Below are 19,994 nucleotides of genomic sequence, written 5' to 3' on the forward strand. Positions count from 1 at the left end.
TGTCTTACGATCAGATCAGCAAGATTTCGGCAATAAATTCCTATGATCAGCCTCCTGTGCAAGTTGCAGGGATGAATTTAAGCTCACTATACAGCAATTTTTGCCCATAATCATTCATTCTTTATTTCATTTGTGACATCAGCTCAAGCCCTTGCACATTTCCGATTAATATTGCCACTATATAAACACATTTTAGCAGCAAAGTTGCGGTTGTTCCTTCTAGCTAGAAAGGCTGTAGCTTCACATAAAAAATTCAATCACAGGAAAATCGTAAGGGAAGAGCAGGGCAACTTCTGCTTGTGAAGAATCACACTGTACATTCAGACCAGGAACAAGGGAACCTTTGCCCTCCCGAAAGATGTTGAATTCCAACTGTCATGAGCCCCAGCAAGCGTAGCCCATAGTCTGGGACAGTGGGAGTTAGAATCCCAACAAATTCTGCAGGATCACAGCTTTAGATATTTTCTGTGCAAATCCACTGCACAGGATCATGAGTTCCAGTTAAGAGAGGGGGGAAGGTATAGCACTCTTCCGAATATGGCTTTTTGCAACACTCCAATTGTGGTTTTCTATACGTCAGAGTATAGGCAAGGATCTCTAGAGAAACACAATCCTGAACAGTTTTCTCTTGAGAGAAAGCTATGAACTGCTTGTATTCCCAGTTAAAGCCAATCAGGTTGGAAGGTACCTTTTTCCCTTTTGCATTCTACAGGGAATGTACCTGTACACACTCCTAAAAAAAATAATACTGCAGACTATGATGGTTTATGGCAAGCACTGCTCAGGGAACAGTCACAAACCTTTGAGAGGCTCACTAAACCAGACTTGCTAGTTCAGAAATGCCAAAGGTGCACACAAGCTCTCTTGCAGCCTTGTCCCGTGTCCAAACCCGTGCCTATAGTTGTGTCTCTCAGCAGCAAGGACCTCTCTAGGTTTCAGCAAGTGCAGAACTAAGCAAGGCATACAGAGTTACACACCTACAAATTGCAAACTCTTGATTTTGATACAGGTTCGCCTCGGCAGGAACATTCTTCAAGTTGGCGTTACAATGGGAATCCAGACCTCGATAAATGAAGTTACGGCTGAGACGATGACACCTTCCAGTTTACCCAAGTAGAGAGTTTAAGAATACCCAAGATTTAGAGACCTCTCTCCCCACACCCCAACCTTCCTTTGGCACTTGATTAAATTTCTAGTGCTGGCGTCAAGTATATCTAATGGGGGGGGGGACACACAAAGTTTTGTAGTTTTGCACCCCATGAGGTAGAGAAGGGAGCCCCGCCATTTCAGTTTGGGGGGGGTGCTCTGAGCAGGAAAGGCCAATGGGGGGGGAATCACTTTATTTTTAGCCACCTGCTATTTAAAAATAAAGAGTGAAAACAACAGTGATTGAGTCACACTGTGCCACAAAGAACATAGCCACAACCATTTGCAGATAATGAGACTCAGTTCCTTGGGGTGCTCATTCTAAGCACCCAAAGGCCTGGAAATCACGGGTGGTGACTTTCTGCTTCCTGCGTGGCGACGGGGAGAAGCAGCTGCTTTAGCACCCACCCCAGACATCTCTTCCAGGACTTCCACATAGTGCAATAAAGCAGACTTGCCCCTAATAGAGACAAATTACAGATAATGGAGCCTCACATTTGGGGTGCTGCTAGGATACTGGGCCCCTATAGGTCCGTTTCACGATGCTCCAATTACATAGGGATGGATAAACCAGCTAGGAGGCGGCAAAAAAACCCCTTCCACCCTGGTTCAGCAATCCTACAGAGTATCATGGGATGCAACCACTGGAAAGTTAACACTACCGGCCCTAGATTTCCGAAATATCTAGGACAGAGGGAAAGGTTCCCATTTTTCAATCCAGGCCCTATTTTACTTTGAGAATATTTCCATTCCATAAGGTGCAAAGAATTGCATCCATGGGAGAGCTGCTCCCAAGCCGCCTGACCCCCAAAGGAGACGAGTGCAGTTTTCGCCACCAAGTCGCCTGTTCATAAGCAGAGTCCGGCTGCCAGATCTGGCTCCGCTAAAGCCTCGTACAAGGTGTAGCCGATCTCTTCGATTTCCTCCGAGGCCAGGTGGCCGAGAAGGTTTATCCTGCTGTCGAAGAAGCAAGGGAGGGAACCTATCTCCAGGTATCGGACCAGCTCCTCCAGCACCTGCTGGCACCTGTCTGCCAACGCAGCCTCTGACCAATCTGTTGTTTCGGTTTCGCTCAGGTGCAGGATGGCGTGAGTCAAGTGGCTGCTGCCCAGCTTGCTCCAGAAGGGATGGTTTTCGAAGACGACCTTCAAGATGTTGAGGCAACCCTGCCTGACGCCATCATCTCGGGCATCGAGGTCTTTCAGCGCCGAGACCTCTGCTGCGTAAAAGCTCCGCTGCCAGAGGTTCTCCACCGGTTTCACAAAGGATGGAGGAAGAAGAGTTTTATCCCCCACTTCGACCATGGGGCAGAGGTTGATGTCCAGGCGGATCTGGGCGTGCCGGACTTCCAACTTAAGCTCTTTGGGATCCATCACAGGCCTGACGACGCACTCCAGACTGCTGCCAATGACCGGCCAATTAATAGAGGCCACCAATACGTTATGGAGGGTCTTGTTGATGGTGCTGGACGAGAGGTACCCACCCACCACAAACCTGTCCCACGGGCTGCTTCCTCGCGGGAAATACTCCACGCCAGTCCGCCTGACCATCCCAAAACAAGGGTCATTCACAACCGTTTGTTCGCCGGGGATCAGGAGCCAAAGGTCGGGTTCCAGCGTCAACGGAAGCATGAAGGCCACCTCGAGGCGGTCGCTGCTGATGAGGTCGTCGCAAAGGTAGCCGCTGAGGAACGCGTGTCCAAAGGGCAGCTCTGGGTACTTGTTCTTCAGGAACTTCTGCAGCTCTCCGCAGATGTCCCCTGCCAGCTGCTTCCCCAGAGCCTTTTCCACTTCGGAGACGGAGACATGGTCCCTGTAGTAGGAGAGAAGCTTCTCTTGAAGCGTCAGGCACAGCCGAGCCCTCGGTTCCGCCAGGGGGGCCACGGAGGGCAGGACACCGCTTTCGGGGTCTGCAAAAGAGGAGAGAGAGCAAACATTGCAGATGGCTGGGCTAAGAGTATTTGACCAGCTTCGCCAACCTGGGGAAAATCCAGAAATCCCTGGCAGCAGAAGTCCCAAAATACTTATGGCAGAGCATCCCAATGCAAGCACCTGCTTTATATGTGGCTCAGTATCTCTTAAGATTTAGTGTCAGGAGTATAACGTATTCCTGGACACCGCAGAGTTAGACGCAGACTTTTCTGGAAGCTTCTGGCTGTTGTGAAATTGACTAGACAGCTCAACGCAGGAACTCAGCAACTCACTGGATAACTATATAGAGTATTTATTGATTGAAGCAACTAGCATCCATAAGTTACTATTTACAGACTTTACAAAATAAAAGAAACAAAACATAAAATCTTTCCTCTCTGTCTCTCTCTTTCTGCACTGACCACTTTCTCCATACTAACACAACCAACACACTAACCACACAGCTCTCACACAGAGCTCACCTTATCAGGAACTAATTGACCAATCACAGATAGTTGCTAAGGGTCTGAGAGAAAGCAATCTGGGCTTTCTGCCAACTGTTAATTGCTTGAAGATAAGACAGCTGCATTTCTGCACGTAGGCAACTCTGAAATCTCTAACAGTATCCAGTGCAAAATGGGTGTACGAGGCTGCTCCATTCAGAGGCCTAGCCACTGTTCTGCGCTGGCTGTAACTTCCTGAGCAGCATCAAGGGCAGACCTGCATGGAGCCCATTACAGTAATCTAGGCTGAAGGTTCACCAACGCATGGGTCACTGTGGCCAGGATCTCCCTAGCCAGGAATGGCTGTAGCTGGCACAGAAACCAAACTGGGCCTACTTACGAACATCACTTGTGTCTTCCAGGGACAACGATGCATCCAGGAGGGACTGCAGCCACCTGGACTTCTGTCACAGAGTGAGCTGGCAGTAAATCACACCGTTCTAAGTTGCAGGGAACTATTAGCAGGGACACAATCTTCACAGGCTTGGCGAAATGGCAGGACCCAGTTTCTCTCTCTCGGCCTAGCCGACCTCGCAGGGGTGTTGTAAAGATAAAATGGGGGAGAGAGCCACATACACTAATCCAGAATGCGGCAGCTAGACTGGTGACTGGGAGTGGCCGCCGAGACCACTTAACACCGGTCTTGAAAGACCTACATTGGCTCCCAGTACGTTTCCAAGCACAATTCAAAGGGTTGGTGCTGACCTTGAAAGCCCTAAACAGCCTCGGCCCACTATACCTGAAGGAGCACTTTCACCCCCATTGATCTACCCAGACAATGAGGTCCAACTCCGAGGGCCTTCTGGCGGTTCCCTCCCTGCAAGAAACAAAGTTACAGGGAACCAGGCAGAGGGCCTTCTCGGTGGTGGCACCCGCCCTGTGGAACGCCCTCCCACCAGATGTCAAGGAAATAAACAACTATGTCACTTTTAAAAGACACCTGAAGGCAGCCCTGTTTAGGGAAGTTTTTTTAATGACTGATGCTTTAATGTATTTTTAATGTACCTGATTCTATAGACCACATCGTCCTCTTTTTAATACCTTTCGTGAAGATCCTTTGATGTCCTCTTTATGGCCCAGGGTCCCCTCTAATAAACAACTCATAGTCCAATTTTTGTTGAGGGATGATTCTCCTGAAGTCACTAGAGCTATGGCCCAATTTTTGACCAGGATTTTTGAAGTAAAATCTGGGGTGCTCTGGTCTGCACAATAGCGGTTACCGAAGATCCCTCCCTCCCTCCCTCCCTTCCTTCTTACACATTGTATGTTTTCGACTTTCAATACATATAGATGATTTTATGCTTATTGTTTTATTTATGCCAATAAAGGTGTTGTGTTGTAATCTTCTGTTGGAAGCCGCCCAGAGTGGCTGCGGAAACCCAGCCAGATGGGCGGGGTATAAATAATAAATTATTATTACTATTATTATTGGGCACCCAAGCACAGTTCGCCCTTAGGAAACAGAACCCGCCTGTAGCGTGTCTCTCCTGACCTTGCGCGGTCCCACCCACGACTGGAGACAGCAGTGGCTCCTCGAGGTCTTCCTGCCGCACCTTGGGCACCGTCTTGACCAAGCTCAGCTCCTGCCAACTTTCCTCCAAGGACTTCTGCTTGGCTTTGATGTCGTCTTCATCGTCCGGCGGGCTGGTGGCCCGGTCGATGAGCTGCATAAGGACAAACACCCACCCTAACAGTTAGCATGAGCTCCTCTGTCTTCTTTAGGCCCAGTTCTGCTCTGCCGCAGGGGCACCTGCTCAGTGTGAACCCCAAATACAAATACAGTGGTACCTCGGGTTAAGTACTTAATTCGTTCCGGAGGTCTGTTCTTAACATGAATCGTACTTAACCTGAAGCACCACTTTAGCTAATGGGACTTCCTGCTGCCACTGCACCGTCAGAGCACAATTTCTGTTCTTAAGCGGACTTCTTAACCAAACAAAGACTGGACGATTTGGAGCTGCAGCGTAATCATATGCTGGGTGGGGGTGTCTGCTCGCCTTGGAATTTTGGAGTTATTCCAACACATCATGTCCCTCTATACCTATCCTCCCTCTCCACTGCTGGGCACCGATTCACTTTCACCAAAGCGAGGTTTAATGTTTTTCCTTCTAATGTCCTGAGACATAGATTTTCCAAGGGCTTAGTTTCCGCCTTTTGTGACTGTGATAAAAAGTCGACGGAATCTCTCCACCATATAATCTTTATTTGTCCCCTGCATAGTGAGGCTCGGGCAAAATTACTAAGACCAATAACTCAGAAACTTACAGGTGCACCAGCTGAGTCACACCTTGCCTTACTCCTGCAAGACAATGATTCCTATACAACCTTGCAGGTGGAAAGGTTTTTAAACTCTGTCATATCTCAAAAAAGGCGCTGTGGCCAACTACACGACCACTAATACTTTTGTTTTCTGCTCCCTGGTTGCAATTTTAAAACTTGTATTTGTGCTGTGGTTTGTTTCCCTATGACTCCAGGGTCTATGGTATGCTGTAATTTTATGTTATATATTCCATATTTTATGTTTTTATGGGCTTATAGCCGCAATAAATTTGAAAATTTGAATGTGAAACCTGAAGCGTACTTAACCTGAAGCACCACTTTAGCTAATGGGACTTCCTGCTGCCACTGCACCGTCAGAGCACAATTCCTGTTCTTAAGCGGACTTCTTAACCTGAAGCGTACTTAACCCGAGGTACCACTGTACAGGCTCCGGGGCTGGCCAAATCATGAGGCAGGGTGAGGCAACTGCTTCAGATGGCAGGAGCCGTTGGGGCAGCTGATGATCTTTCTTTCCCTACTTGTTCTTGATGTAGATCTTCGCTCAACCCTTCTTCCCTGGAAGGGAGAGCAGCACCATTTTGGGATCCACGTCGGGAGCCAAAATGCCTTGAACCGTGTGGGAATATGTTTTTAAAGGTGCTTCTGCACCTGTTTGTTTGGATTTACTTTAGGTGTCCTTCCGCTTTAGGAAGGAAGGACAAAAGATCCAGCAGGGAGTTTCACTGCATGGATCCCTCCGCGTTTGGGCGAAGCGCACCAATTTGGCCAATGCAACGGTCAGCAGTTATTTTCCCGCCCAAAAGCTAGCACAGTAACAAGGTTGTGATTGGTTATTGTAATGGTTATGACGATGTTTGAGTCTTCAATAAATAGCCTCCGCTCTCTGTAGCGGTGTGGAGAACGCGCGAGACAAGCCGGAGAGAACATCGGTGCGTGACAAGCCAAGAGAGAAACCAAAACCAAAACCAGCCGCACAGAGCAGTTGAGAGCTTCTTCACCATTGACTGCAGTCTCTTAGTTTTTATTTCTTTTATTTAAAAAGCTTTTATTTGGCCTTCTAAGTTTTGGCTGCTACCTAGTTTAGTCTGTCTTCTTCTCCGGAGACCTCCAGAATCTTCGGAGCTTCCAGACACTTGCAGAAAACCTTCAGAAACTCCAGAAACCTTCAGAACTCACAACAGAAACCTTCAGATCATACCCAGCGGACCTTATCACGGCGCAGTGGGAGCAGGAACTCCAGAATTACTGGTCGTCCCATCTACTGGCTATCCCCACAGAACCGGTTATGCCAGAGGCGTTGCTAAGAATTTAGAAGAATCGGGGTGCAAGCCCACAACACAGAATTAACCTTTGGGCAAATTAAAGTGGCTGGTGACCGAGGTCCACCCGGCACTGCAATTTGCCGTACACCCAACCACCATGCAAGGGGGGGGGAATTGGGTTTTTTAAAATTTGTTTTTAAAAGAAGGGGTAGTGGATCTGGGCCCAATGAAAAAGACTCAAGAGCTTTAAACTACAGATCCACTACCCCTTCTTTAAAAACAAACACACACTTTTTTGGCTTGGTTAGTTAATAAATACAGTGGTACCTCTGGTTGTGAACGGGTTCTGTTCTGGAGGTCCAGCCGCATCCCGAGGAATTTGCAACCGGAGGTGCCACTTCTGCGCATGCGCACATGGCAAAACCCCAGAAAAATACTTCTAGGTTTGCTGCATACGTATCCCAAAGGATACGTAACCGGAGGTGAACGCAACTAGAGGTACCACTGTACTATAGTATGAATTTGCAAGCAGCATTTGAACTGTGAGCAACTGAAGGAATTAAGAGATTATTGTATTGTTATGGTGTAAGAAAGAGAAGATAGGGGGCAAAGGGGGATTAAAAACCCCATGGAGAATGAAGTGGGAAGTTGACAAAACGAAAGAAAAAAAATATTATGTACTGGAGTGTACTACTTAATGGATCCAATTGGCTTCCAGAGAGTGGTGGGGGATGTTTTATCCCATGTTGATGGCCTTTCAGCTGATTCCCTGGTGACCCGCTGGAACATGGAGTTAACCAGGGCTATTGACTGTCTGGCTCCGAAGCGCCCTCACTCAGGGGCGTCGCTGGGGAGGGGCGGTAGGGGCGGTACGCCCCCAGTGACAGGGTGAGCAGCGGCGGGTGGGGGTGTCAAGCGGCGGCCCCTCCCGTCACTCCCACGCGCCGCTGCTCCCTCCGTCACCCCGGGAGCAGCAGCGCTGCACGGACGGGGTGACCGGTGGTGCGTGGGGAGTGGTGGGAGGGGCCGCCGCTTGACACCCCCACCCGCCGCTGCTCACCCTGCTCACCGCCGCTCGCTCCGTCACCGTGGGAGCAGCAGCGCACAGTGTGTGCGGTGCTGCTGCTCCTGGGGCGACGGAACGAACGGCGGCAAAAGGGAAAGGGGGGAGCAAACGGGCGCTTTTCTCCCCTTTTGGCTGCTTAAACGCGCCAGCTTTGCTTCTCCCCCCCCCTTTCGGCCGCCCCTTTCAGCGCTGGCTGGGCTGCGGAGCCGAAAGGGGCGGCCGAAAGGGGGGGGAGAAGCAAACAGGCGCGTTTAAGCAGCCAAAAGGGGAGAAAAGCGCCCGTTTGCTTCCCCCCCCCTTTTCATTTTCGGACGCTTCTTTCGGTGCTGGCTGGGCTGCAGAGCCGCAGCCCAGCCAGCACCGAAAGAAGCGTCCGAAAATGAAAAGGGGGGGGAAGCAAACGGGCGCTTTTCTCCCCTTTCGGTCGCTTCTTTCGGTGCCGGCTGGGCTGCAGAGGCGCAGCCCAGCCAGCGCCGAAAGAAGCGTCCAAAAGGGAAAGGGGGGGGAGCAAACGGCCGCTTAAACGCGCCTGTTTGCTCCTCCCCCCCCCTTTCGGCCGCCCCTTTGGGCGCCAAAAGGGAGAGAAAAGGAAGCAAAGCTGGCGCGTTCAAGCGCCCGCTTTGCTTTCCTTTTTTCCCCTGCGGGGGCATCCCCAAGGGCGTGGCATCGCGCTGTGCACGTGCGTCATGACGTCATGACGCATGCACATGCCGCAATGCCCCGCCCCCAGGGGTGCCTCTTGGCTTGCCGCCCCTGGCAGCCAGGGGGCTAGAAACGCCCCTGCCCTCACTGATTGCATGGAGCCCGGACACCCCCATGGTTTCCCCCGGAGCTGAGGGCGATGAAACAGTCGCTGAGACGGCTAGAGCGCCGGTGGCGGAAAACTCATTCTGAATCAGACCGGACACAGGCTAGAGCTCAACTTCGAGCCTACCAAGTGGCAATGGCAACGGCAAAGAGGACCTTCTTCACCGTTTCTATTGCATCTGCAGAAAACAGCAGCAGGAGACTCTTCCAGGTGGTTCACAATCTAGCAGAACCACCTTCGTCATCGGGGCCTGGTAGGGACCCCAAGATCTCCTGCAATGCTTTTGCAAAGTTTTTTGCAGATAAAGTCGCTCAGATTCGGAAGGAGGTAGATTCCACCGTGGGAGCAGGGCCGGGGCGGGATCGATTTCAATCTGTTACCTCCTGACTTTCAGAAAATACCTGAAGGCAGCCCTGTTTAGGGAAGTTTTTAAACTGTGATATTTTAAATGTATTTTAATGTTTGGTGGAAGCCGCCCAGAGTGGCTGGGGAGACCCAGCCAGATGGGCGGGGTACAAATAATAAATTATTATTATTATTATTATTATTAATAAAATTAAAACGGCATAAAGATAGCTGCTCATATAAAAAGACGACTACACAACAGTAATTCCTCATCACATATTTAAAGCATGTTAGCAGCAGGTATGCAAAGGAAGAACAAAGCGGTCTCACCCTCTTCACCGCAAGCGTCGCGATCGCCAGCACAGCCGCTCCGCTGACGCCCAGGACCAACCTGGCATTGGCCAACAGGAAGTCCACCAAGCTGCCCAGGTTGCTCTCGTCCCGCTTCTTCCCCTGCTTGTGGCCGTAGTCCGCCATTGCTAAACTTGTGTGGAGGGAAACAAATGAAGTCTGAGAGGTTTCGGGAATAAGCTTCCCACTTCAACCTGACACTCCTAACTAGGTGCCGCATACCGTATCGGCCCAAACATAATCCGCACCTTTCCATTCTTAAGGAAATCAGCCCTGAGTGCTCACTGGAAGGACAGATCCTGAAGCTGAGGCTCCAGTACTTTGTCCACCTCATGAGAAGAGAAGACTCCCTGGAAAAGACCCTGATGTTGGGAAAGATGGAGGGCACAAGGAGAAGGGGACGACAGAGGATGAGATGGTTGGACAGTGTTCTCGAAGCTACTAACATGAGTTTGGCCAAACTGCGGGAGGCAGTTGAGGATAGGCGTGCCTGGCGTGCTCTGGGCCATGGGGTCACGAAGAGTCGGACACGACTGAGCGACTGAACAAAAATAATGGCCACTCTGGCCGGCTTCCAGCAGATTAAAAATACATCGTTGTTTTGTTTTTCGTTTTTACTTATTGTATTTATTTCATCACAGGTTGAAAAGTTACAGTAAAAAACATTATAAAAGGGGAGGGAAGAGCTGTCTTGTTAAGAAAGGGGGCTGCTAGTCGTTCTTAGGTTGTCGGTGTTGGGCAGGTTTGGCCTGCAGGGTGTCGCGTTGCTGAACCCTACGAAACCTCGGTGGCTCGCTAGCTCCGACACTGCCAACTTCATCCTCTGCTCCTCGCCCAAAAACACTCGACTGGCATTCATCATGAGTCACACTCCCAACATATGAATCAGCATTGCCATGGGAACAAAAAGCAAACAACATACTCTGACTGGAGGGTCATTGTGTTCTACTCTGCTTTCATCTCCTACACAGTTTCTAGGGCTTTACGCCGTGAAAGCGTCTATAAACTGAGAATTTTAAATACACTTTCCTGGACCATTTTTACCGCTTGACTGCAGGCGTACTGACCTACAAGCAGCTCCCGTAGAGTTTGGAGGAGGTTAGGTAAAGGTAAAGGGACGCCTGACCAGTCGTGTCTGACTCTGGGGTTGCGGCGCTCATCTCGCTTTATTGGCCAAGAGAGCCGGCATACAGCTTCCGGTCATGTGGCCAGCATGACAAAGCCACTTCTGGCAAACCAGAGCAGCGCACGGAAACGCCCTTTACCTTCCCGCCGGAGCGGTCCCTATTTATCTACTTGCACTTTGACGTGCTTTTGAACTGCTAGGTGGGCAGGAGCTGGGACCAAGCAACGGGAGCTCACCCCGTCATTGCAGGGATTCGAACCGCTGACCTTCTGATCGGCAAGTCCTAGGCACAGTGGTTTTAGCCACTGCACCACCTGGTACCAAATGTGCGTGTGGAGGAATGGCAAACCACCCAACCTGGGGGGGGGAGGTCTGGTCCACCCAGACCCCAAGCTGGTTTTGCTGGACGCCTTCCGAACCACCTGGAATTTGGGCAGCAAATGACTTCAAAATAACAGCTGGGACAGCTCAGTTGGTAGAGCACCAAACTCTTAACTCTCAGGCGCCAGGCAAAAGCATTCCTCTATAACCAGGCCTCTGACCACTAAATAAACAGTTAAAGTGGGAAAACGGGCTGTTATTATGGTAGTTATATTACATTCTACAGCCTTTTAAATGTGTTTGTGAAAGGGGGGGGTATTGTTTTGTTGCTTCTGTTCTGACTATTTATTTGTGCTTCTATCTTGCAAACCATCCTGAGATATTTTGATGAAAGATGGTATATAAATCTAATAAATAATAATAATAGTCATTTTTATGGGTTTTTATGATGTTTTATGATGTTTTATTATTATGCACCTTAAAATGTACTCCTAATGTTGTACACCGCACTGGGATCTTTTCATAAAGGGCAATGTGTGTGTGTGTGTGTGTGTTTGTGTGTTTGTTCCTGTTGTGTGTGTTCCATTTGTAAATTGAGTCCCCCACTGCTATGGGAAAGCACGCCTTGGTTTAAGAACGCTTTGGTTTAAGAATGGGCTTCCGAAATGGATTAAGTTCATAAACCAAGGTAAAGGTAAAGGTACCCCGACTGTTAGGTCAAGTCGCAGATGACTCTGGGGTTGTGCGCTCATCTCGCTCTATAGGCCGAGGGAGCCGGCGTTTGTCCGCAGACAGCTTCTGAGTCATGTGGCCAGCATGACTAAGCCGCTTCTGGCGAATCAGAGCAGCGCACAGAAACGCCGTTTACCTTCCTTCCGGAGTGGTACCTATTTATCTACTTGCACTTTGACGTGCTTTCGAACTGCTAGGTTGGCAGGAGCAGGGACCGAGCAACGGGAGCTCACCCCGTCGCGGGGATTCGAACCGCCGACCTTCTGATCGGCAAGCCCTAGGCTCTGTGGTTTAGACCACAGTGCCACCCGTGTCCCAAACCAAGGTACCACTGTATATATAGTATTAGCAGGGGAGTGGCCTTATTTCGCCACCCCAACACATGAAGCTACTGAAAATCCACTGGGGAAAAACCTACTCAGCCACACTGCCAAACAAACACTTCCAAGGACAACTCATTGCCTGGTTTGAGAATAATAATAATAATAATTCCCCAGGGCTACAGAGGAGGAGTCAGATTTCCAGTTGCTATTTTGAAGGCCTGTAACAATATCTTCCTGCCAGTTTCCCTTCTCCCAGGACAGTCTTTTCTATTCTGGGCATCAGATTCCAAAAGTGGTTGCAAGGGAACACATCTAACCAGTCCCAGACACACAGGCAAGATTTGATCCGAGACAGAGCTCAACCTCCTTGATTTGTCCCGGAACTTTTCAGCAGCTGTGCTGCCATGAGATGAGGGGATTTCTAAGCATGTGCAGAGTGCCTTTTCTTTTTCACCGAACCACGTAGGGTGGATACAGACAATTGTTCTCCAAATGGTGGGGGTGACCAGGATCAGTAGTAGAGTACAGGTGCTTTGAATGCAGAAGGTTCCAGGTTCGTTCCTCAGAATCTCCACGTAGGGCCAGACAGTGAGGTATACAGGTGAAACTCGAAAAATTAGAATATCGTGGAACGGTTCATTTCTTTCAGTAATTCAACTTAAAAGGTGAAACTAATATATGAGAAAGACTCATGACATGCAAAGCGAGATATGTCAAGCCTTTATTTCTTATAATTGTGATGATTATGGCGTACAGCTGATGAGAACCCCAAATTAACAAATTAATCAACTTTGGGGTTTTCATCAGCTGTACGCCATAATCATCACAATTATAACACATAAAGGCTTGACATATCTCGCTTTGCATGTCACGAGTCTATCTCATATATTAAACTCCAGTAGCTAACAGATCCTGAAGCTGAGGCTCCAGTACTTTGGCCACCTCATGAGAAGAGAAGACTCCCTAGAAAAGACCCTGATGTTGGGAAAGATGGAGGGCACAAGGAGAAGGGGACGACAGAGGATGAGATGGTTGGACAGTGTTCTCAAAGCTACTAACATGAGTTTGGCCAAACTGCGGGAGGCAGTGAAGGATAGGCGTGCCTGGCGTGCTCTGGTCCATGGGGTCACGAAGAGTCGGACATGACTGAACGACTGAACAACAACAAAGCTAATGAAAACAATTGCTTACATAATTGGACTTTTCCACGATACATTCTAATTTTTCGAGTTTCACCTGCACAGCGGTACCTTGGTTCTCAAACTTAATCCGTTCCAGAGGTCTGTTCCAAAACCAAATCATTCCAAAACCAAGGCGTGCTTTCCCATATAAAGTCATGTAAAATGGATTAATCTGTTCCAGACTTTTAAAAACAACCCCGAAAACAGCAATTTAACATGAATTTTACCATCTAACGAGACCATCGATCCATAAAATGAAAGCAATAAACGATGTACTGCAGTCACACAATCAACCAATCACACACACGCAGAAAAAACAAAAACACAAAATAAATAGCAAAAACAGACAGACCTCAGTGTAACACTCAAAACGGAAGTGTGGCACTCATATCGAAGCATAGCACTCCAATCGTCAGTGTAACATTCAAAACGGAGCGCATTCGGCTTCCAAAAAAAGTTCGCAAACCAGAAAACTTACTTCCGGGTTTGCAGTGTTTGGGTTCCAAGTTGTTGGAGTACCAAGGCGTTTGAGAACCAAGGTATCACTGTAGTTGGAAAGGTTGTAGCTATCTGGCCTTCAGGCTACACTCCCTCTCCCTAGGCTACGGCCGCCATACATCTGGGATTCGTTCGTTGTAAATAACGTCCAGGCGGAATTTCCGAAAATCGGTAAAATGCCTGGAAAAGCCCGGGCGAATGGCAATCCATGTCGGTTGTGTTGATTTTTTGACGAATTTCCTTAAAAATAGCTGGAAAAGCCAGCTGTTTGAGATTTTGCAAAAGGAAGCGCAACAAATCCCACCCCCCCCCCACAAAAATTTTCACTTTTGGATTTTCACTTTTCGAAATATGCCAACCCTATGCCTGGGCTGCATGAGGACTGAACCCAGGAACGTTTGCCTGCAAAGTGGGTGCTGCCGAGATATGATCCACATAAACTTGCATATGATCCAGAAGCTGCAGTGAGTGCGGAATGCTGCAGCACAATTGCTGACAGGAGTGAGGCCTTGTCGGCATGCAACAAGAAAGAAGATTCTACCTAAACATTAGGAAGAACTTCCTGACAGTGAGAGCTGTTGGACAGTGGAATTTGCTGCCAAGGAGTGTGGTGGAGTCTCCTTCTTTGGAGGTCTTTAAGCGGAGGCTTGACAGCCATCTGTCAGGAATGCTTTGATGGTGTTTCCTGCTTGGCAGGGGGTTGGATGGCCCTTGTGGTCTCTTCCAACTCTATGATTCTATGATTCTAACACCTGTGCTCAGAGATTTGCACTCGTTGCCAATTTGCTACAGAGCAAAGTTCAGGGTATTACTTATTCATATATAAAGTCCTTAACAACTTGGGACTAAAATAAAAAAAAACCTTCCAGTAGCACCTTAGAGACCAACTAAGTTTGTTAATGGTATGAGCTTTCGTGTGCATGCACACTTCTTCAGATACATGCACACAAAAGCTCATACCATACTTAGTTGGTCTCTAAGGTGCTACTGGAAGGAATTTTTTTATTTTGTTTCAGCTATGGCAGACCAACACGGCTACCTACCTGTAACTAGAACTTGGGACCAGTTTACCTGCAATATCGCCTTACTTCAATCTGCCCCCTGTTAACAGCAGGTTTCCTCAACCTTGGCCCTCCAGACTACAATTCCCATCATCCCTGACCACTGGTCCTGCTAGCTAGGGATCATGGGAGTTGTAGGCCAAAAACATCAGGAGGGCCAAGTTTGAGGAGCCTGGTTAACAGGGTGCCAGTAGGACTCCCTGCCTATTGACACCAAGCCTTCGCCCTACTCTGGCGCTTGCTAAAAACAGTAGAATGTGGATGCATGTCTTAATTCTGCTTTTAGTTTAGCGATGATTATTTAAAGAGATGTTTTTGTGGTTTTTTTACCGATAATTTTACCATTTTATTCTCTTTGTAAACGGCTTCAATGTTTTTCTTAACAAAGAAATAGGTGGAGTTTAAGGAGGAATGGAAAATGTTTGTAAACTATTAAAAAACCTATTTCAAATATGTTAAAACACAAGCTTTAGAGTAAGAACAGCAGTAAAATTTATCTGAAAACAGTGTGGAGAAGATAAGGTATAGTATACATACAATATATAAATATATACAAAATATACATTATATAAATAAAATTAAAAACATTTAAAAATTTACAAAAATTGCAAAATAAAAACAAACAAAAATATGCTCACTTAGATGCATTGATGCCTCTGGGTATCATATTAAGATGCTGGGTGGATGTGGTCTCAACAGCACTCAAAAGTTTAAATACCAAGGTCTCAAAATCTGGGGCCTGATGCAAGAGACCCAGGCCCCATGCATCCAGCTCCTCCTGCCCCCCACCCCCCAGCACCTATGGTGGAAATGCAGAAATAGCCCCACCCAATCAGCAGCAGGGCAAGTCGCCTTCATCTTCCCCAGCTGCAACAAAACATGTCTCTACTGCATCAGTCTCTACAGCCACAGCTCTCCACTGGTTTGACTTCACCCACAATGGCGCACTTCTCCATTGTCTCCAGAGACAGACGGATGCCAACCGGACAACCAACCCCTGGGGAGAAACCACACACCAAGCTTGAACCACACCCCCACCTCAGAATCCTGGGAGTTGTAGTTCGCCCCTCAGTAAGCTGCAACCCCAGCATCACTAACAAACTACAGTTCCCAGGATTCCTACAAAGGGCTCGTTGTGTTGGTCTAAAGAGGGACTGGAAACTTGTGACCTTCTGGACTCCAGCTGCCGCCATCCCTGACCACTGGGCTACGCTACCTCCGTCTGATGGGAGTTGGAACTTCATAAACGTCCAGAGGACCACAGCTTCCTATCCCTGGTCTACACAGTCCTGTGGCATCTTGAGGGATGCTGCATTTGCTTCACTATTTCAAAAGTGCCACGGGATCGTGCTGGGGGGTTGGACTAGATGACCCTCAGGTCCCTTCCAACTCCATTACTGTATTGATTCATCCATTTCCTCTTAATTAAGGCCGTCCCTTCTAACCATTCAGAGAGGGGATCTAAAGGTTCTCTCTTTAAACCCTTTTTTTGTCGAAACAAAATAGAAAATTCTTTTCAGTAGCACCTTAGAGGGGTCGTTTCCCGACCCTACTACAAGAAACGTATTAAGTGTTCACGGTGCTGCTACTACGGGGCTCCTCCGACTTATTTAAATAATTAAGACGGTTCACCTTCTCCCCTGAAAGCTGAATATCCGCCCCTCTTAGAGGTTAAAAATGATGCAAAATTTCCCCTCCCCCCCCTAATTTAACAGAAATAAGATCTCTTCGTTCTTCCGGCGGTTCCACCTTTGGAACCGAGGCTGCTCCGTGGAGGTAATAGCTCAGTTACGACTTACCTGTCTCTGCACCTGGAAGCGGACCCGGGGAAGCGGGAAGAGCGGAGAGGTCGCAGCTGCTGTGGCAGCGGGCACCCAGCACCCCGACGCCACCGCGCAGGAAACGCTCAGCACCAGCGATGGAACGTCGGCCGAAGCCAAACGCCAAACACCGCGCCGAACAACCAATGGCAGCGCGCGGCTCGCCTCTCAACGTTCCAGCATAGAACGCCGAGTATCTTTTTCGGCTTCCTGTGCTGTTTGAGGCTGCGTAGGTGCTGCGAGGCTCCTCCTCCTCCGCCTTAAAGAGACAGCGTCGCTTTCGTCCTTTCTCTCCCTTCTCCACGCCGCCTCTTCCAATCTGTCCAATGTGCGCATAGCAGCGCAGGAAAGTGCTTTAAGCCGAGTCAGACTATTAATCAATCTAGCTCAGTATTGTCTACACTGACTGGCAGCAGCTCCCCGGGTTTTCAAGAGTGCGCGGCAGGGGGTGTCTCTCCCCATCCTGCCTGGAAATGTCAGTTGTGCAAAGTACCACGCTCACAAGGGAAAAAGCAAATTCGTGTGTCATGATGGACCCGCGTCCAGAGTCCTTGCAAACACCTAGGCACGCTCCAGCAAAACTGGAGCAGGAAGTCATGTGCTTGTTACTTCGAATTAATTAATGCGGAGTACAAAAAAATGTGGAGTTTATGGTGGGTGGTGGTGGAATATGAGGCATTTATACGTCTTCATTTCTCCTGAGGTGGTTACCGACACGTAGAGGACAGCATAGAGGTTTTCTCCCGCTCTGACTTTTTTTCCAGAAATTCAGGAAAACCCTCCGGTCGCCTAATCCGCGATAGCTCTTTTGAGGATTTACAGAACGGGATTGCGGCTAACAGTAGCCAGCTGTATACTAGAGTGTTTTTAAAAAACCATACGTTTAGAGAGCTCTCGAAGCACTTTGACACCGTGGGGAATCTGGGGAGCTGCAGTGTGTTAAGGATGCTGGGAACTGTAGGTCAGCGCGCCCGTAAACTACAATTCCCAGGGTTATATGGAGAGTTGCGGAGGGGGGGTGCGCGAGAGGAGCCGGCGGAGGGGCTGCAGCCTCGAAGTGGAATGAGAGTGCGTCAAATGCATGGCGCGGATGTGACCCAAGCGTCCCGCGTGCGCGTCTAGCCGTATGAGGAGGACCCCCACCTCGAAAGCACCCCCCTCTCCAATGCGCGCTCGGCAGCGAAGGAGTTAAAAGGGGCGGCGCCCTCCCCACAAGCTCGCTTTCAGTGTGCAAAAGGCCACGCCCCTCCTTTTGCCACTGCCCCTCCCCTCTTTCTAAAAAAAAAATTTGTTCCCCCTCCTCCCTGTTTAGGGCTGTGGCTCCGAGGGAGATCAGAAGCCGCTGAGTTGGGGAGTTAGAAGAAGGTAGCAGGCGTCGCTGCTGCTGCTGCTGTTCCTCCTCCTCTTCCCACCCCCCGTGTAAAGGAGCCATGGCTGCCACCGGGGTGCTCCCCTTCATCCGGGGGGTCGATCTCAGCGGGAACGACTTCAAGGTAAGAGAGAATCGCCTTCCTTCCGTGGCCGGCGTCGAGAGCCGGAAGGCAGGCAGGCAGGGAGGGAGGCCGGCCTGGCTTGGCCCTGGCATGGCTGCGGCTAATTTTAGACTTTCGCTCATCCCACCCTCCTGGCCGGGGCGTGGAAGCCCGAAACGCTGCCTGTTCCTGTGTAGGACTAAGGCCCTAGTCCTCAGTACAGTACGTGGGGTGGGGCGGAGGGCGATGAGCGCAGTTTGCAAGGTTTTTTTTTTTTGCGTTGCGGCAGACTTCGCCGGGTCAGCTTCCTGAGTCACACAGAGTTCTTCGTCCCCCCCAAGAGTGGAAACGTTCTAGAAGAGACTGTCCTATTATTGGCCATTCTTGATGCTGATGGTGATGGTAATGACGGTGATGATTTTATTATTTGTAACCCGCCCATCTGGCTGGGTTTCCTCAGCCACTCTGGGCGGCTTCCAGCAAAAATATTAAAAATCAATAATTCATCAGGTATTAAAAGCTTCCCTAAAGATATCCCTTCAGATATCCCTTCAGATATCTTCCAAAAGGCAGATAGTTGATTATTTCCTTGACATCTGGTGGAAGGGTGTTCCACAGGGCTGGTGCCACCACTGAGAAGGCCCTCTGCCTGGCTCCCTGTAACCTCACTTCTCACAGGGAGGGAACCGCCAGAAGGCCCCCGGAGCTGAACGATGGGGGTGGAGATGCTCCTTCAGGTATACTGCATCTGTAGCCCACCTTTTTCTCCCAAGGTGGCAGAGATGTGTCTCTCTCTCCCTGCCACACAAACACTCCCTTGCTTATCCCCACAAACCCCCAGCAACGTAGGCTAGTCTGAGAGGCAGCAACTGATCGCCCCAGTGAGAGCTTCATGGCCGAAGGGAATATTTGTTGTTGTTGTTTTAATAAGAATTTATTGGATTTTCAAAATAAAAATACACAAAATACAAACACTATACAAACTACACACAAACAAAACAATTAATTCCTCCTCCTTATCTTCTTTAGACTCCTAGGTTTGGGACTTCCTCACATCCTCTCTTTTGCGTTCATTTCTAATCTTCTTTAGTAACTTTGTAACGTTGTAAAATCTACTTTCTTACATCAAATCTTAATCTTACAATTATAATCAATATATCTTAAACCTTAAATCTTATTCTTATCAACCTATCTCAAATCTTAAATCTTATTTTTATCAAATAAAACTTCAAATTACACATCTCTACCTCTTTTATCCTCTCTTCACTTAACTTTGTTATGCTGTGGCCTATATTCCAATTTCAAATATATAAAAAAGCAACACATTTTAACCAGTACCTAAATATTTTTTCCATTCTCATAGTCCGTTTTCCTTCTGGTGTCGGAGTGCCGTGGTCAGCCTTTCATTCCCCGGTAATTCATACTTTACCCCACCCCTCTCCTGTCCATCATCACCCTTCCCTTTACCTTCCCCATCCCCCAACAGTCTCCCCCCCCCAACATTCCGAAGGGAATATTTGAACCCTGCTCCCTTCCCCAGGTTTGAAGCTAAACACTACACCACCACTGGTTCGCGTGCAAATACACACACAAAACTCCCAGATTATAGGAGGTCTCAGTGAAATCCATAAACTCCCCCCACCCAGTTTTATAGGTGAATCATTATTATTATTTGTTTATTAAATTTATATACCGCTCCATACCCGCAGGTCTCATAACGGCATAAAATCATGTCCCCACCCTCCCCAGTCACTGCAAACGGGAAAAGAGAAGCGGTTTGAGCCCACCT

At 48.7% G+C, this 19,994-nt stretch overlaps 2 protein-coding genes across 4 annotated transcripts in view; one reads left to right on the forward strand and one right to left on the reverse strand.

The window, feature by feature from the left end:
- Positions 1-97: 97 nt before the first annotated feature.
- MIEF2 (mitochondrial elongation factor 2) lies at positions 98-16,941 on the reverse strand. Of its 3 annotated transcripts, none has more exons than XM_033166561.1 (4): positions 16,713-16,941; positions 9,651-9,799; positions 5,031-5,223; positions 98-3,055 (listed from the first exon to the last, which is right to left on the reverse strand). In XM_033166561.1, the coding sequence occupies exons 2-4, from the start codon at positions 9,795-9,797 to the stop codon at positions 1,995-1,997; spliced, it is 1,401 nt and encodes a 466-aa protein (XP_033022452.1). In that variant the 5' UTR covers positions 9,798-9,799; positions 16,713-16,941; the 3' UTR covers positions 98-1,994. The 3 variants fall into 3 exon arrangements, with proteins under 3 accessions (XP_033022452.1, XP_033022453.1, XP_033022450.1); XM_033166562.1 differs by having other exon boundaries at positions 5,052-5,223; positions 9,651-9,804; XM_033166559.1 differs by having other exon boundaries at positions 9,651-9,804.
- A 1,165-nt stretch (positions 16,942-18,106) lies between these two features.
- The window catches only part of FLII (FLII actin remodeling protein), a 51,403-nt gene continuing 49,515 nt past the window's right edge, over positions 18,107-19,994 (forward strand). Inside the window, exon 1 of the mRNA XM_033166923.1 lies at positions 18,107-18,226. Coding sequence (XP_033022814.1) covers positions 18,164-18,226 — 63 coding nt within the window. The 5' untranslated portion in view covers positions 18,107-18,163. The remainder of the gene's footprint in view (positions 18,227-19,994) is intronic.

This window comes from Lacerta agilis, chromosome 13 (genome assembly GCF_009819535.1).
Source record: "Lacerta agilis isolate rLacAgi1 chromosome 13, rLacAgi1.pri, whole genome shotgun sequence".
Lineage (NCBI taxonomy): Eukaryota > Metazoa > Chordata > Lepidosauria > Squamata > Lacertidae > Lacerta > Lacerta agilis.

Excerpts from the sequence above, each read along its gene's own strand:
- MIEF2 (XM_033166561.1), bottom strand. The coding sequence starts at position 9,797 with ATGGCGGACTACGGCCACAAGCAGGGGAAGAAGCGGGACGAGAGCAAC. Across the intron at positions 5,224-9,650 it reads CGACGCTTGCGGTGAAGAGG|CTCATCGACCGGGCCACCAG; the intron begins GTGAGACCGCTT and ends GTCCTTATGCAG. Across the intron at positions 3,056-5,030 it reads TCAGGAGAGACACGCTACAG|ACCCCGAAAGCGGTGTCCTG; the intron begins GCGGGTTCTGTT and ends CCTCTTTTGCAG.